The following is a 16,538-nucleotide window of genomic DNA, read 5'->3' on the forward strand; positions in this document are numbered from 1 at the left end:
CTCAACTCCTTTCTTGGACATATGGTGAATATCTTCTAGTCTGTAACTTCTTTTTTCACATTCTACATGTCTTTTGGTGAACAAAAATTATTAACTTTCATAAAGTCTAATTTATCAATCATTTCTTCTATGGTTAATACTTTTGGTGCCCTGCTACCTAGGGTTGGATTGGAAAATCGTCCCTGCCCTAGTTGTGGTCATCACTATTAAATCAGAGAATGAGGAGGAACATTTATTTCTTAATTCCTGAGTCCACATCAATAATGAATGTCACTTCTCTCTCTTCCTCCAGCTCTAGGCTGGGATATACAGATTAACGTTCAGGTTTCCGACACAAAAGAGCTCTTGCTGGAGTGCCACTCAGGAGGGTGGTTCCCCCAAGTCCACATGGAGTGGAGAGACAGCAGAGGGAATGCAATTCCAGCCTCATCAAAAATCTTCTCTGAGGATAGAGACGGATTATTGCATCTGAAGATGAGTGTTCTTCTCCAAAACGGCACCCGTGGTCCTGTCACTTGCTGCTTGCTTAACCCAGTTACTGGTCAAGAGAAAAGGGCAGGTATTGCCCTACCAGGTGAGTGCTTGCGATTTAGTTCTATCAAGGAAGAATGGTTTTCATCAGTGTGACAAACTAAAGATTAAATTAAGTGAAACAATAAATGTGAAATTGCTTTGTAAACAGTGAACTGCTCTAGACATGTAATATTTAAACCTCATTAAGTGTCTGGGAACAAGGAAAACACCAGATGCTAAGGGGGCTGTGTTTAGGAATGGAAGTTATCACAATAATTAGAGGAAAAGCTTTTATTCTGTTTAGCATCTCAAGGCTTCAAAAGTGCTATGTGTCATTTGAGTACTAGATCCACTATTTCTAGCTTTGTGAGCTTGGACATCACTCAACCTTCAAGACCATTGATTTTTCTCATTTGGAAATGGTAACATATATGTTTTGTTTGAATTTCAAATTAAATATTGCAAGTAAAATGATTTTATAAGAGATAAAACAATATGCAGAATTAAGATAAAAATTTGGGATGTCAAGAGTGGACTTCATTACTACCTTGTGAGTAAATAGACAGATAGAGAAGCCAGTTATAAAGATCTTGCAACCAATGAGTGGTATATCCAGGATTAGATCCGAGCTCCTCACCCATTATCAAGGCCATTTTGTTTTTCCTGGAAAAGGGTGGTTGTGATCAGGGAGCTTAGAGGCGAACACTGTAAAATTGTGCTCTTTGTGCTTCAGCCTGTGACTAGCTGTAGTCCCCAGAGAAATTAAGGGGGATGGAAAGGACAAGAGGTAGGAGGAGTGAAAGTGTCCATTTTAGATAAGACAACAGTTCAACTGTTCTTCTAAAGACTTCCCCCCTCAGCAGTTCAAGCGCAGTAGGAATAGTCAGATAGTTCACACGGCTGTACTCTTTGGGGTAACTCAGACATTCAAGTTCACATGGACTGCTGACCATCAATCTCCTGAAAGATCTGAAAAACCTGTCAATCACACAAAACTAAGTTTATTAGACCTAATGCGGTTTGAGAGAACATGATCTTAACAGAGCATTAAGAGCATTCTGAAATGGGTAATTAGGGGAAGATAGTTCTAGTTTTAGAGCCTCTGCTGGGTGATTTTTAAGTCGGCCTTGCAAGGTGAAAAACTAGTTGGAATTTTCAGTTTATAAGATAATACTTTTGGATTGGTGAGCACAATAAGATGAAGACCTTGAAATGAGTCTTGTTGAGCCCATCATTCATTTTATTGAATAACCTGTTTTAGTTGGCTCACAGTCTTATTTCCCAGAAGCAAGTATTTCCTTGAGCCAGTAGCCAAGTTATTGCTGTTCATTTTTGGTTACTTAGTATAGGGGCAGGAAAATGTGCCTAACCCCAAAATTGTTTACCACAAGAACAGGAAATTGATTGGGCCCAGTATTGCTTAACATAGGGACAGGGAATAATTTTGGTTTCATTTTTCTAGGAGGACTATTGCTGAAAAGAAGAAGGAGGGGATATTTCCTGAGAGGCATCATCAGTGTCTACCAGAGGGTCTTTGGATGTGATCTCAGATCAAATTTAGCCTTATTGTTAGAGTACTCCTGAACAGAAGAAAGTAACTTTAACTAGGTCCAGTTCCCAAGGGCTGAGCCTTGGGAAATTACTAAATGTCCTCTTTCCTCATAGTCATGGAAGAATATTTAGGAAGTTGATAAATAAATCTTGGGAGCCCCTTTCTCCTGTTCATCAAAACCTCACTTTACTTGCTTAGGTCTCTTTGTAATCCAAAATTAACTCCCTGACTCAACTCACAAGTTCAATCCTCTCTTTGACTTCATGGGACACTTACTTTTGGTTTCCCTCTCAACCCGACATTTCTATTCTGAGTCATTCACGAATCTCGGGCTGGCCAACCTAATTAGTGTTGTTGAGGCTGGTGTGTAAATGTAGAACCTTGGGTCCCATGCCCTTTCCTTGCTGATTTTTTATTTGAACAGAAGTCTTTCTTAAAATGAAAAAGCAAATTCTGTCTTGGTGATAGCAAGTAAGGGGTAAGTGAGATGCCTTGACAATGGGCCTGTTAGTTTTGCATGTTAATTTTTGTTGTTCCTAAAATTCATGTGTCCCTCAAATTCCAATAGTTTGGTGCCAAGCCCCCAGGGTAGCCTGCTTTACTTCAATCTGTTTTTTTTTTTTTGTTTACTACATTGAGATTATTTATTTTGTGTTTTGCACCTGAAAATTACAAGATTTGGAGAAAATTACCTATATTATTCTGCAGTTTGTTTGTTTATCTCCAAGTTCACTTTCTTCATTCCCTCAGAAACAATGCTTTCTCTTTTCATGATATGTCACATAAAAAAGCTTTTTAAACCAAGGTCACCAGGGATTGGCAGTAACGATAGAGCAAATGCTGATAATTGTATTTTCCCTATTGTCTGAACTTTGAGGAGTTTGGGCAATTCTTTGCTTTACCACCACTCAGAAATTCGTTACTTTTTAAAAAGTGTATTTTTATCAGGATATTGGATGTTCACTCCTGGGAGAATTTTTCTGTCGTATTGGTCCTAACCTACAGGGCATTAAACACTGGCTGTCAGAAAACTTTTTCGGTTTTATTTCTGGAGTTTCGGAGCTCTTACATTTTGTTTAAACTTTCTGTAATTTTACCAGGGGCACATCTAATCCAGTTCCACAGCCATTGGCTTCCCTCAACCCCCCATATATTGTAGTGCCCAGGACCCTGTCCTATAATTTTCCTTATTTCATAGATTTGCCCCCTGGAATGTAAGAAAAGAAGTAGAAAGTTATTTCTCCATTCAATCCTGTTCCACTCTCATCCAATAACTCCCCAGTCCTGGGATTTCCCCTAGTCCAGCTTCACTGGCCAGTAGCCCTGGTCAGAGCTCGGAGTGCGTAGTATAGAGTGTAATGGGGCCATAACTGGAGACCCTGCTTCCTTAGCAACAATATCCCATGCCCATTGGAGTTTTGTGATCCTGCTGCCATACTTATCAAGACTTTCTGCTCTCTCTTTCAGATATCCTGTTAAAATTGGAGTATAGGTCAACAATAATAAGCATAAATTCATGGCTCTTGGTATATTTAATCATTGTGCATGCTCTTCTGAGTTTCAGATCAAAAGGTATTTCATTCATATATTAAATGCTTAGAGAAGGTTCATACAAAACTGTGTAAACTTGCATCTTAATGTATCCCACTGCTATGCTTGCCAAAGAGGGTCTCAGTGTCTTGAGTCATGTCTCAGGTTAAGCTGCCATCCTCCCTCCTATGTGTCTCTCCAGGGGTCAAGCACTGCTGCTGCTGCAGTGTCTATCACCACCCAGATCTCCTGATCCTTTCAGAGCTGCCACTGTTCATTTCCCAGTGCTTGGAACCTTAATCATGACAATTCTGTCCTTACTCACAGGCAGCCATGGATAGTTAGGCTTATCACTCAAATTGTTCAGAATATTTTGATTACAAGAGAAAGAGAAAAATAAATGGACCAATAACCAGATTATTGGTTCTCCCAAATCTCCTCTTGATTGTCTTTTCCTTTTCTTATGAAACTATCCTAAATATATTTTCTTTCTTTCCCATCAGAGGTAGGAATTGAAGCTTCAACTTCAGGAAACTGAGAGCAGTGGGCAGCGTAGGTATCAGATACACTTGAAAATAAGTCCTTAAGTACTGGACTTTAGGAACTTCAGACCATGCAATATAAATAACCTAAGTGACAGATTATGACATCAAATACTTGACATGTAAAATATTTCCTGGAAGAGAAGAGCTGTCACACATTCTAGACTCTTCTGGATGGAGGAAGAGGAGGGCTGGGAGATTTGGAGAGATTATTTAATCTGTAGTGACATATATATACAACTCAAAAGACAAAGCACCTTTTGAGAACTCTCATGAAAATAAGATTTATGTATGATTCTGGAAACGTAAAGCTAAAAAAGAACTGAAAATTCAACTTGCTCAGCCTTCTACCGAATTTATAAAGACCTCTATAACTTTGAATTATTATATTTATCATGTACTAGCAGATGTGATACATGATTTGTAGTAAATATCTTGCAAACTTATCCAAATCATCCTGTGTGGTATGTTCTACTTATTTTCATCATTTTTTTCAGATGAAGAAATTAAAGATTAGAATTTTGAAGTATATTGTTCAAGTTCAAACAACTTACAATTGCAGAGCTAGGATTGGAACCTAGATGTTTCAGATGCCTAACACTTTGCACCTACCCTCATGCTCTTCTTCCTGTTGTGTGGATATCAAGACCATCCTTGCATTCTTGCAGTGATGGGAAGGTCACTAACTCACTAGACAGTTTGCCTTATTTATTCATTTATTCAACAAATTTATATTGAGCATCTCCTAGATACCAGCCACTGTTCTAGATATTGACAATGCACTAATGGGGGAGGGAGCCAAAAGCCTTTGACTTTGTAGATCTTATTTCTAGTGTAATGGGAGAAAATTCTTCCTTTTGGAACTTTCTTGTTGGTAGTTGCTGGTATTTTTTGACTTAACAAACAAACATATAGTAGTTTTCTTTCTCTGACTTATTTTTGACTTTAAATAAAGTTTTCCCATTTTTCAATTACTGTTGACATACAATATTACATTAGTTTCAGATGTACAACCAAATGATTAGATATTATATAATTTACTAAGTGATCACCCCAATAAATCTAGTACCCATCTGACACCAAATGTAGTTGTTATAATATTATGACTCTATTTCATATGCTGTACTTTGAATCCCCATGACTATTCTGTAAATACCAATTTGTACTGCCTAATCCCTTCACCTTTTTAACCCCCTAAATCCCCCTCTGATGTGGCAGCCATCGAAGTATTCTCTTTATCTATGATTCTATTTCTGTTCAGTTTGTTTGTTTTTTAGATCTATTTTGTCTGGTATAAGTATTGCTACCCCAGCTTTTGTTTATTTGTTTGTTTCCATTTTCATGAAATATCTTTTCATCCCTTTACTTTCAGTCTCTGTGTGTTTTTCTATCTGAAGTTAGTCTCTTGTAGACAGCATATGTAAGGGTCTTGTTTTGTTATCCATTCAACTTCCATAAGTCTTTTGGTTGGAACATTTAATCCATTTGCATTTAGAGTAGTTGTTGATAAATATGTATTTATTGACATTTTATTATTCATATCTCTGATCTTTTTTCCTTCTTTTTTTTTACCATTTTATGTAATTAATACTGGCTTGGTGGTGATGAACTTAGCTTTTTCTTATCTAGGAAGTTCTTTATCTGTTCTTCAATCCTAAATGATAGCTTTGCTGGATAGAATAACCTTAGTTGTAGGACCTTGCTTTTCATCACTTTTAATATTTCTTGCCAATCCCTTCTGTCTACAAAGTGTCTGTTGAGAAATCAGCTGACAGTCTTATAGGAGCTCCCTTGTAGGTAACTAACTGCTTTTCTCTTGCTGATTTTAAGATTCTCTTTGTCTTCAATGTTTGCATTTTAATTATGATGTGTTTTGATGTAGGCCTCTTTGGGTTCATGTTGTTTGGGACTTTATGCTTTTCCTGGACTTGTATGTCTGTATCCTTAACCACATTAGGGAAGTTTTATGCCATTATTTCTTTGCATAGGTTTTCAATCCCTTGATCTTTGTTCTCTTTCCTGTACCCCCAAGATGCGAATGTTGGTATGCCTGAAGTTGTCCCAAAGATTCTTTAATTTATTCTTATTTTTTGATATTCTTTTTTTCTTTTATCTTTTCTGATAGTGTTTTCTGCTTTCTTATCTTCCAAACCTCTAATTTGATCCTCTGCTTCATCTACTCCACTGTTGATTCCCTGTAATGTATTCTTCATTTAAGTTAGTGTATTCCTCATTTCTGACTGGATCTTTTTTATGTTTGTAATCTCCATTTTGATGTTTCCTATCTCTTGGCTGAAGTTCTCACTAAGTTCTTCTACTCTTCCCCTAGGTTTCTTGAGCATTCTTATAACCAGCATTCTGAACTCTGAATTTAGTAGATTGCTTGTCTCCATTTTTTTTAGGTATTTTTTCTGGAATTTTGTTTTGTTCTTTCATTTGAGATACATTTTTTTGTCTCCTCATTTTGGCTGTCTCCCTATATTTGTTTCTATGTATTAGGTAGAGCTGCTATATCTCCTGAGTTTGGTAGAGAGGCCTTATATAGCAAGTGTCCTGTAGGTCCAGTGGCACATTCTTCCGCTTACCTGAGCTGGGCACTTCAGAGGTATAATTTCAGCCCCCATGGATTGTATAAACCCTTCTGTTGTAGTTGAGCCTTGATTACTCTTAGCATGTCAGTGGGAGAGATTCCCCCCCGCTCCAGGCCATTTCGCTGTAAGAATTGGCTGTGACCACTATGGCAGATCAGCTGTGCAGAGGCCAACCCCACAGAGGAGAACTTACTTCAGCAGGTCTCTGGTACCTGCTGAATTTACCCCTTGAGTATTTCCCTAGAGAGGTAGCTGGGTGGTGCTTTGATATGGTCTGAAGATTTCTACCAAATGTACTCATTCTGGGGTCTCCCAGGAGGTGCAGACCAAGAACAGCTGCCACCTGTGCCCTGCCCAGGGCCACCTGGTATAAGCTACAAAGAGATCTTCAGATGGCTGCTGTTTGTGCTGGGCTTGCAGGCACCCACATGAGGCCATGCTCTGAACCAAAGGCCAGCTACTGCTAGTGCTGGGCCTGGTACCCCTTAGTGAGAGGTATGTGGCATGTCAAAGCCAGATGCTGCATGTTTGAGAATTTTTAGTAAAGTCTGAAGTATGAGCCAAGATAAGCCATTTGTATGGAAAAGCTGCTATGGTGAGGCGGAGTCTCAGGTAATCAAAGGGTGGACAAACAGTGTGAGCCAGGTTGATGGAGATTCAGATATGGTACACACCTGCCTGATCGGTGAAGGGAGGTCCCGGAAAAGGAACAATGGCCTCTGACAGCACTTCTGTCTGGGAAAACTCTGCCTCTCCAGCTCTCACCAGGATGCCAGACAACTCAGTTTCTTCCCATATGTGTCTGGTGCCCCAGCGCTGGAACTCAAAGTGAGTGAGTCTGAGTAAGTCTGTGTGTGGGCCCTTTATGAGGAACACCTGGGACTCCACAAGCCCTCCTTTTCACTCAGCCTCAACACCCAATGGTTTTTACAGCCACAAGTTATGGGGACTTCTCTTGCTGACATTGAGACCCTGGGATGGGGGCTAGTGTGGGCTGGGACTCCTTGCTGCTCATGGGGGACCTCTGCCGCTGAGATATCCCTCCCAATATTTATCCACCACATGTGAGTGTGGGACCAGCCACTTCTGTGTCTCTGCTCCCCCTACCAGTCTATATGTGGCTTCTTCTTTATCCCTTAGTTGTAGGATTTCTATTCAGCTAGATTTCAGGTGGTCTGAATGATGGCTGTCCTGTAGTTTACCTGTCATTTTGATGTGTTTGTGGGAGGATTTGAGTACTGCAGTTACCTACACTGCTGTCTTGACTGGAATCTCTTCTGTCTAACTTATTTTACTTAGCATAATACTCTCTAGATACATCCATGTGGAAACTAAAAACAAAATAAGCAAATAAACAAAACAAACAAAAACAAACTCATAGATACGGAAAACACACTGATGGTCATCAGATGGGAGAAGGTGGGGAAATGGGTAAACAAGGTGAAAGGAATTAAAAAGTACAAATTGCCAATTATAAAATAGTCATGGGATATAAAGAACAGCATAGGGAATATAGTCAAAAATATTGTAATAACTATGGCACCAGATGGGTACTAGGCTTACTGTGGTAATCACTTTCTAAGATATGTAAATATCTAATCACTATGCTGTACACCTAAAACTATTATAATGCAGTATGTCAACTATAATTTAAAAAATAAAAGAAAACAAAGAGCAAAAACAGAACAGGAAAAAAAACATGTTCCTTTCCACATCTTCTCCATCTAAGCCAAGTATTCCTAGTTATTTTCCTTGCATTACATGAATTATCCAACAATCTTGTGATTTTCCTCTAGGAAGGTCACAATGAATCTTTTCTTTAATCTAGCTAACGTAGGAAATCATGGTTTAATAAGAAGAGTTGTCCAGCCTTGAAATGATCTTTCTCAGATTGCAGTATGCTCCCTAGAAAGTAAGTATTCAAGCAAAGATTGTCTGGATAGCAGGAATGCTGTAGAGAAGAGCATTGTGTTATAACGTAAGGCCTTTAAAATTCTTGGCTTCCAAGGCACTTTTGTTCTCTTAGCTAACTTAGAGTTTCCGAAAACTACCACTTTGTTGGTCCTGTAAAATTTAGACCCTTAAATATTCACAAATTATAGTGACCAGAGCCCTACTCTGTCCTGATTCCAGAGTCCTGATTACATGCTACACAATGTGGGGAGAAATAGTAGGAAGAGATCATTCTCCCTGAGCCTGCTCTATCGTCAGCCTAAATGTGAGCTCTGATCCCTGGCTATGTGTTCACCTACAAACCTGCCTTTTGTGCCTGAGCTCAGACATACGTTGAATAGCTCTGAGTAAACATGGCAACGAGACCTTGAAAAAGGTTTCCTGTCGCCAGCATGTTTGTTGTTATTCCAATGTAACCCTAAAGTCCTCTTTCTCTTTTTCAGTTGTACAAGATAAATATCCCATTCTTTTTGAAATTGTGTTTGAGTGTTTACCATTCCTGATGCATGCTAGCATCTTTCCTGTCTACTGGAATTTATGGAATAGAGGTAAGTGGAACTTGAAAAATGGGTCTTTCAGATCATCTTTCTCTGGTTGGTGCCCTCTTTACTAAGAGGTAATTAGATAAATCTGGGTGACTTTTGTGAAAAAGTCAGAGTTTAGGTGACATGTCAGAGTGTTCAGATTCTTTTTTCTGAACTGTTAGAGGCCCAGAGTTTTAGGCTGTACGGATGGCTGTATATCTGCCATCAGTACTTACTGTGACAGTTGCTTGTGTTCCAAGGGAAAACATATATTTCTTCAGGTGTCATAAATATTCAAATTCATTTAGAGTTATCAAGTCCAGACACTCATTTACAAAATGCAGTTAATGATGTCACTAACCTATAGGTTGCCTCCAAAGCCATGATTCAAAGACATTTTTGAATTATAGATCTTCTTTGAAAATTTAATGAAGAAATCCAAAAGGATAATTTTACTTATTTTATTTTCTATTCCATTTCAAGGCTATTGAAAGCTATCATTTTACCCTCTTGACCATATATTAAGATGCCATTTAGAAGTGTGATTATACTATATCATGTACCTTACTATGATAGTCTCTGAAAATTTAGCAATACCTTTCATTTACTTGCAGCGACTGAGAAGTATTTATATAGGACAAGGACTAAGTAAGCAAAAGGACCACTTTATTATTTCCTAGGGCTTTTTCAAATTCATATATATTTCTAAATTGGCCCCAAACAAAGCCCATTACCTATATTTGAACCTCCAGTGACAAACCCAAGGCTCAAATCTTCAGGATTATCTAGACAGTAGTAAGAATAAGTAAGAATGTATAAGATGGGATTCTTTTTCCAAAAGTATGGAGAAGACTGAATACCATAAACCACTCTCTGAAAACAACATATGTGCCGCTACACCTACCTACCTATCTATCATCTATCATCTACCTACCTATCTATCATCTATCATCTACCTACCATCAATCCATATCTATCTACCAACCACTATTTTCAAGTTATTTTTCAGCTACTGGGAAGCATTGCTACAGGAAATTCTCCAGATAGAGGAAAATAATATCAGAAGGAAATGTGGACTTTAGGAATTGAGGAAGAGTAAAAGAAATGGTAAACATCTCACTAAATCTATTAGAATAGTCTTCTCCTCTTAAGTTCTTAAAACCCCCAGTGGGCCATTTCTCCTCATGTTGTCCTATCCTGTGGCCCTGGACACAGGAACAGACAAAGGAAAAAGACAGCAAAGTGGGTGTCTTAGTCCATTCAGGGTGCTGTAACAAAAGCCACAGATTGGATAGCACGTAAACAACAGAATTGACTCAATGATGACAAGAGATGAAATAATTAAAAGTATAAAAAGGAAAAGGAAATCATTAAAAATACACAATAAAATTAAAATGAAAGAAAAGTGGATATATGTAGATAGAATAGAAAGGTCAAATAAGCACAAAATAATGTTAGAGAGTTGAAACATCAATAAGAAAGGGGATAAATGATCTATTGAATATTAAATACAATTATTTGCAGACAAAATAGATTAAAAATTGAAATCTAATTATGTGTTTTTGGCAAGAGGAACATTAAAGCATAAGTATAACTTATTCAGTATAAAGTAAATTAATACTTTAAATAGTCTCAGAAAAATTTTTTAAAAGTATCTTGAAATACCTTAATAATGTTTAGTTCCATTGAGTTACATGTTATGATCATTGGAGATTTTAATTCTAAGTTATGTAAGCCTCACAGGAGGTTAATATAATTATTGTTTTATATAGCATTATTTATTTACACTTACCTACATATTTATAATTTTTAAATTTTTTTCTTTCTGGCATGTCAGACTTTTTCAAATATGCTATATGTCTCATGTTACTTTTGCAAAAACTTATTTTCTGTCCTGCAGATATTTTCCAGCTTGTCACTTTTAATTTTTGAAATACATATAAATATTTTATAAGATCCTGTCTCATATTTGAAATACCTGAAATTGTTTATCAACTGTTTCTGATTTCTGCTTAATGTTGTCTTTGTAGTTCTAATTTTTTATGTTTTTTTGAGTACTTTTCTTTTTTTTATTGTTGTTCAAGTAAAATTGTCTCTATTTTCCTGCCACCTCTCCTGCCTGCCCCACTCATCCCCATCTCCCACCCTCAAATCCTACCTCCCTTGGCTTTGTCCATGGGTCCTTTACACATGTTCTTTGATGACCCTTCCCTTTCTTTCCCCCATTATCCTCCTCCCCCCTCCCCTCTGGTTACTGTCTGTTCTTTATTTCAATGTCTCTGGTTATACTTTACTTGCTTGTTTGTTTTGTTGATTAGGTTCCACTTATAGGTGAGATCATATGGTATTTGTCTTTCACCACCTGGCTTACTTCACTTAGCATAATGCTCTCCAGTTCCATCCATGCTGTCGGGACGGGTAGGAGCTCCTTTCTTTCTGCTGCATAGCTCTGATTCTTTTAATAGATATTTAATATGAGGCTACCATGTGTGAGGTCCATGTCTAAATGTTAGGTATTTAACAATGAACAAAAAAATTAAAATGTCATGACCTTCTGGAGCTTACAGTTTAGTGACAATGTTTTGCATTAATGAAATGAAAACTACTGTCTATAAATTCTATACTGGTCCTCCCAGGGTCTCATCACAACGACAGCACTTTAAAGATTTGAATTTAGTAATCATGGTTTCTTTATCTTAGTTTGTCCATTTGTTACTTAAGCGGATTGTATCTGAGCCCCTTCAATATCATGGTCATATCCAGCACATTCAAATATGTCCTCCACCACGGAGCTGCAATTACAAACAACGCTGTTTTATCCAGATGCGCAGAGGTCCAGTTTCTTTGTTTTTTCTATGACACTTCTAGAACATTTTGCCTGTGCAGCTCCTAGCCAAGGGCATGCAAGCAAATGAGAATGTGCTCTCAGTTGCCTATGGACACATGAGTAGATGCCTCACAGTTCTCACGCTGGTGGCTCAGCCCAAATTCCACGCACCCTTTGGCTCATGTAAATTACCAACTCTTACCCAGTCATAAACCTGAGCTGCTTTCCCAAAGTAGGCCCAGAATAAAAACAAAACAAAATGAGTAAGTGAGGGCTAGAAGGCAGATTTTCCTTTGTCAGTCTTCCCTTTCCCCCTTGTTAAGTGGGATATGTCTCCTTTATTTTTGCATCTTTTCTGGGGTGAGGGCAGGTGGGAAATGGGCAAGTGGAGGGAAAACTGGGACATCTGTAATAGTGTAAACAAAAATAAAAATACAGTTGAAAATAAAGAATAAAAAGCATGATTTGCTATATATATATATATATATATATATATACATATATATACACACACACATACACTTTTTAAAAAAATTTTCTCTCTTTCGCAGTCTCTGTTTTGGATGTCCTAGCCCCATTCTATAGTACGTGGATGTATGATATATCTATAATCCTGACCACACTGATGATGTTTTTCACCATGCTCATTTTTTCACTATTTTATACCCTGAAAGGTGAGATAACAAAGGTAGGAATTCTAATGATGTTATCACCCAAACCTTTTCCTAAATCCCTTGTATGTTTAGCCTGTACTCTGAAATTTCTATTATAGGGCCAAATAAGCTCTAGAAAATATGGCATCTTGGGTTACCCACATTTTTCTTCTACATTAGCAAGCAGAACAGGGATATTTTAGGATTTACCTCATGCCTTGCTAAGTGCTCATTCCACTGAATTCCCAAATCTTTCTTCATTGATAAAAGAACACAAATATGGGAATAGAGGCTTTACCACTTACATGAAAGACTCAGTGGCACCAGAGAAAGACCTCAGCCCAACCATGCCCAGCTGTTGACCGGTTAATTGTTGAAAGTTTGCTGCAGATTCACAAGAAAGTTTCCCTTTGACATTTTGATTGAACTTTTCCTTCAAGTAAGACTTATAATATGGTAATGAAGGTACTTATATAGGGTGGGGTACCATCACATCCATCTCATGAATAACTCTCGTGTAAGAATCAATATGAGCAACAACAGAGAGCAGGTGCAAGAGCGTACCAGCTGGAGCAACAAATGCTGACTTACTTTACACTTTCAGAATGCTGTGACTCCAAACCCTAATTAATAATCAATCATTGTTCTGGTCTGGGACTAATAAATCAATGTAGTCCATTTAAGGACATGGGGGGTTACATAGTGAGAAAGAATGGAGACTACATCTAAGCTTCATCCTCTGCCCTTCTAGGCCTATGAATGCAATTTTTTTTAAAAATCCACTTAATGAAACTTTACTCATTTTGCTTGAAGTTTGATATTTAAGTCCAGAGATGTTTTCCTACCATGTGGGTCATAGATACCTAAATTTTAGTCGTTTTTGTAAGCATTTACTTCCATTCTAGATATTTGGAATAAAAAACGGTGAAGATATTTAGGCAGAGTTACAGAATCTGAATTCTTGCATGTTGTTATTTACTGTCCACTTATAACACCAACAATATTCCCAAGGGAATGATGAATGTAGACATGGGTAAGGACATTGCCACCTCTTAGTATAAAAACTTTCTCCGAAAGAAAGTTAAATTCAGTAAGTGCAGATTGATCCTACTGCTATTTAAATTTAAGTCCAGCCTCAGCCCATAAACTAAAATGGCACCAAGTAACTTAGATCAGTAAGTCCAGCAGAGACTCACCCCATTGACTTGACCATTCTCATTATGAAGGAAGGGTCATCCGAAGAGGGCAAGCTATCAGAGAGAAAATTAGAGCAAGGGCATGAAAGGTCGGGCAAATGCGTGTTTGCCCCAGGAGCGGTTTATCCTTAGGCTCTGCCTCCTGCCAGAGATGCTAATAATGGCACAAGTACAGGGAGATGTAGCGTACCATCCAAACAATGAGCAACTTTGATGTAAGAGTTGCATGTCAACAGAAAAGAGCAAAATAACAGCGTACCATCCAGAGAAGGGCTGCACTCATTCCAATACAGGCTCATTCTATTAGACGGGGATTTCCTTCTGTCTGAAAAAGAATCAGGCAAATTCCAAATTGGTCATAATTTGGTGGTGTCCAAATATCCACTAATGCCCTAAGCCCTTGAATCAAGGGTTTTCTTTTTCGAGAGGGCCCAAGGTGTATGTCTCATTTTGGCTTGTTTCTAAGTCAAGCAATGGTACAGGTACAGGCTTCCTTTTCTTGGACTGTGATTGCCCAATAAGTGAGTCAGAGCTGGGATATCGGAGTTAACAGTCTACTTCCAAACCATATTATTTAAGTTCCTGAACAGATACATTCTAACTATCCCAGTGTGAATTTGAACTATTTCTGTCTTGGGACAGACTCCGGCCCCCTTTTCTACATGGTATATTCCAAGCTTATTTTAGGCAGTTCTCAAATGTTGCAGTTTGCCTGATATTTAAGCCAATTTCCTTGCTTCTCTATATGTTCCTCATCATCCACCAAAGCTTCTTAAATGACACTTATAATTTACACAAAAATTATTGTTGATACTAGTTTCTGCTCTAAAATTCAACTCTATAAAACATTAATATCAAAGACTTTTTTCTTTCCCCTGTTTTGTTCTGTCTAGAAAATGTAGATTTGGAGCTCAATCTTCAGTGTCCTGTGAATGTCAATGAGTGCCATCCTGGCCTCTGCTGTACACTCCCACCACCTCTTAACTTTAGTTAGACTCATACTTTCCATGCACCTTCTGTAAGAACACTCAGTGCTTTCTTCACAGATTATCAACAATTATGGATATCCAACTAATCATCTGAAACAGAGTACACTTGAGGGCAGTAGAAGTGGTGACATAAAACTTTGAGGAAAAGACATTTTGGACCAAGAATCTGGACTTTTGTGCACAGCCAAATAATTGCCAATGTATAAGAGCAAAATAAAACTGTTCGTAGCTATTTTGTAATCTTTGAGTATATTTATTACATATGTATCTTCCTTGAAAATTTGCATGAGAAATTACCTAGGCCAAATGCAATTGCACCATAATTAAGATCATAAGCAAGGGAAATATCTATATGTAGAAAAAGTGCTAAGCTAAGACACAAATAAATGTACCGTAAGATCTAAATATTTTCCTGCAATAATCCCAATGTACCACAATCACATACAGAAATGGACTACAATCACTTATTTTCAAACTGAGACTCAAAGTGGATGAAATTACAAAATAGAGGATGTTTGACTTTTCACAACATATGCTGTAATGGTTAATTTTATGCATCAACTAGACTCAGCTAAAGGATGCTCAGATAACAAGTAAACCATTATTCCTGGGTGTGTCTCTGAGTGTGTAACTGGAAGAAATTAGCATTTCAATCAGTAGACTGAGTGAAACAGATGGCTCTCCCATGGACAGGCATCATCTAATCCACTGAGAGCCCAAATTAAACAAAAAGATGGAGAAAGAAAATTCTTTTTTTTTCTTTTTGGATTGGGATGTCCATATTTTCCTGTCCTTGGACATTAGAGCTCATGGGTCTCAAGCCATCATCCTTGAACTGGGAGCCATTGGCTCTCCTTTTCCTCAGGCCTTCTGACTTGCACTGAGCTGTACCACCTGCTCTCTGGGTTCTCTCCTTGAAGATGGCAGATTGTGAGATTTACTGTTCTCCAAAACCACATGAGCCAATTTCTGTAATGAATTTTCATCTATCTATCTATCTATCTATCTATCTATCTATCTATCTATCATCTATTCTATTCTTTTGGGAAGGCAGTTTCAGTGTAAAGGCATGGAAAAATAAATACTTGGAAAATAATAGCTCTATGCCTACATTAATACTAGTAATTTTTACAGAAAACATAATTGCTTCTACATAATAATAATAGATGTCAGTGTTTTAAATTTTGGCCATTCTGGTTGGTGTGCAGTGCTATCATACTGGGGTCTTAATTTGTATTTCTTTGATGACAAATGTATATAAAACTATTATAAACCATAGCGAAAAGCAATACATTTAGACATGAGACACTTGTCTTCCTCAGTGCAAAAGGAACCTGGGCAATGTGTAAGTATCTACATGAAATTTTGGAGAGTGAACTGTTATACCTTAATCCAAAATGTCAGAGGAGGAAAGTTTGATGTGGACCTAATACCTCAGAGAAAAATTTTTGGAGAATGTGGGGTTTAAGCTGGACTTTTAAGACAGTCAACATTTTTGGCTTAGAAAATAAGAGTAAATAAATCAGGGAGACACTAAGTAAAGCTAAGAAATAGAATTTTTATAAGAATGGCTTTTTTTTTTAAAGCAGCTTCTCTCCTAAGTTCTTGTTAATTTGAAAAGATCCAAGTACTGGAAGCAACCTAAGTGCCCATCAGCAAACGAGTGGA

At 37.7% G+C, this 16,538-nt stretch overlaps 1 protein-coding gene across 1 annotated transcript in view; it reads left to right on the forward strand.

Annotated features, from left to right (window-relative positions):
- Positions 1-16,538, forward strand: part of LOC112314506 (putative selection and upkeep of intraepithelial T-cells protein 1 homolog) — a 37,563-nt gene extending 21,025 nt beyond the window's left edge. The window contains exons 4-8 of the mRNA XM_045204157.2: positions 293-574; positions 3,533-3,637; positions 9,125-9,229; positions 12,584-12,706; positions 16,460-16,538. Of these exons, the coding sequence (XP_045060092.1) occupies positions 293-574; positions 3,533-3,637; positions 9,125-9,229; positions 12,584-12,706; positions 16,460-16,482 (638 nt within the window). The 3' untranslated portion in view covers positions 16,483-16,538. The remainder of the gene's footprint in view (positions 1-292; positions 575-3,532; positions 3,638-9,124; positions 9,230-12,583; positions 12,707-16,459) is intronic.

The sequence above is a fragment of the Desmodus rotundus genome, chromosome 3 (genome assembly GCF_022682495.2).
Source record: "Desmodus rotundus isolate HL8 chromosome 3, HLdesRot8A.1, whole genome shotgun sequence".
NCBI lineage: Eukaryota > Metazoa > Chordata > Mammalia > Chiroptera > Phyllostomidae > Desmodus > Desmodus rotundus.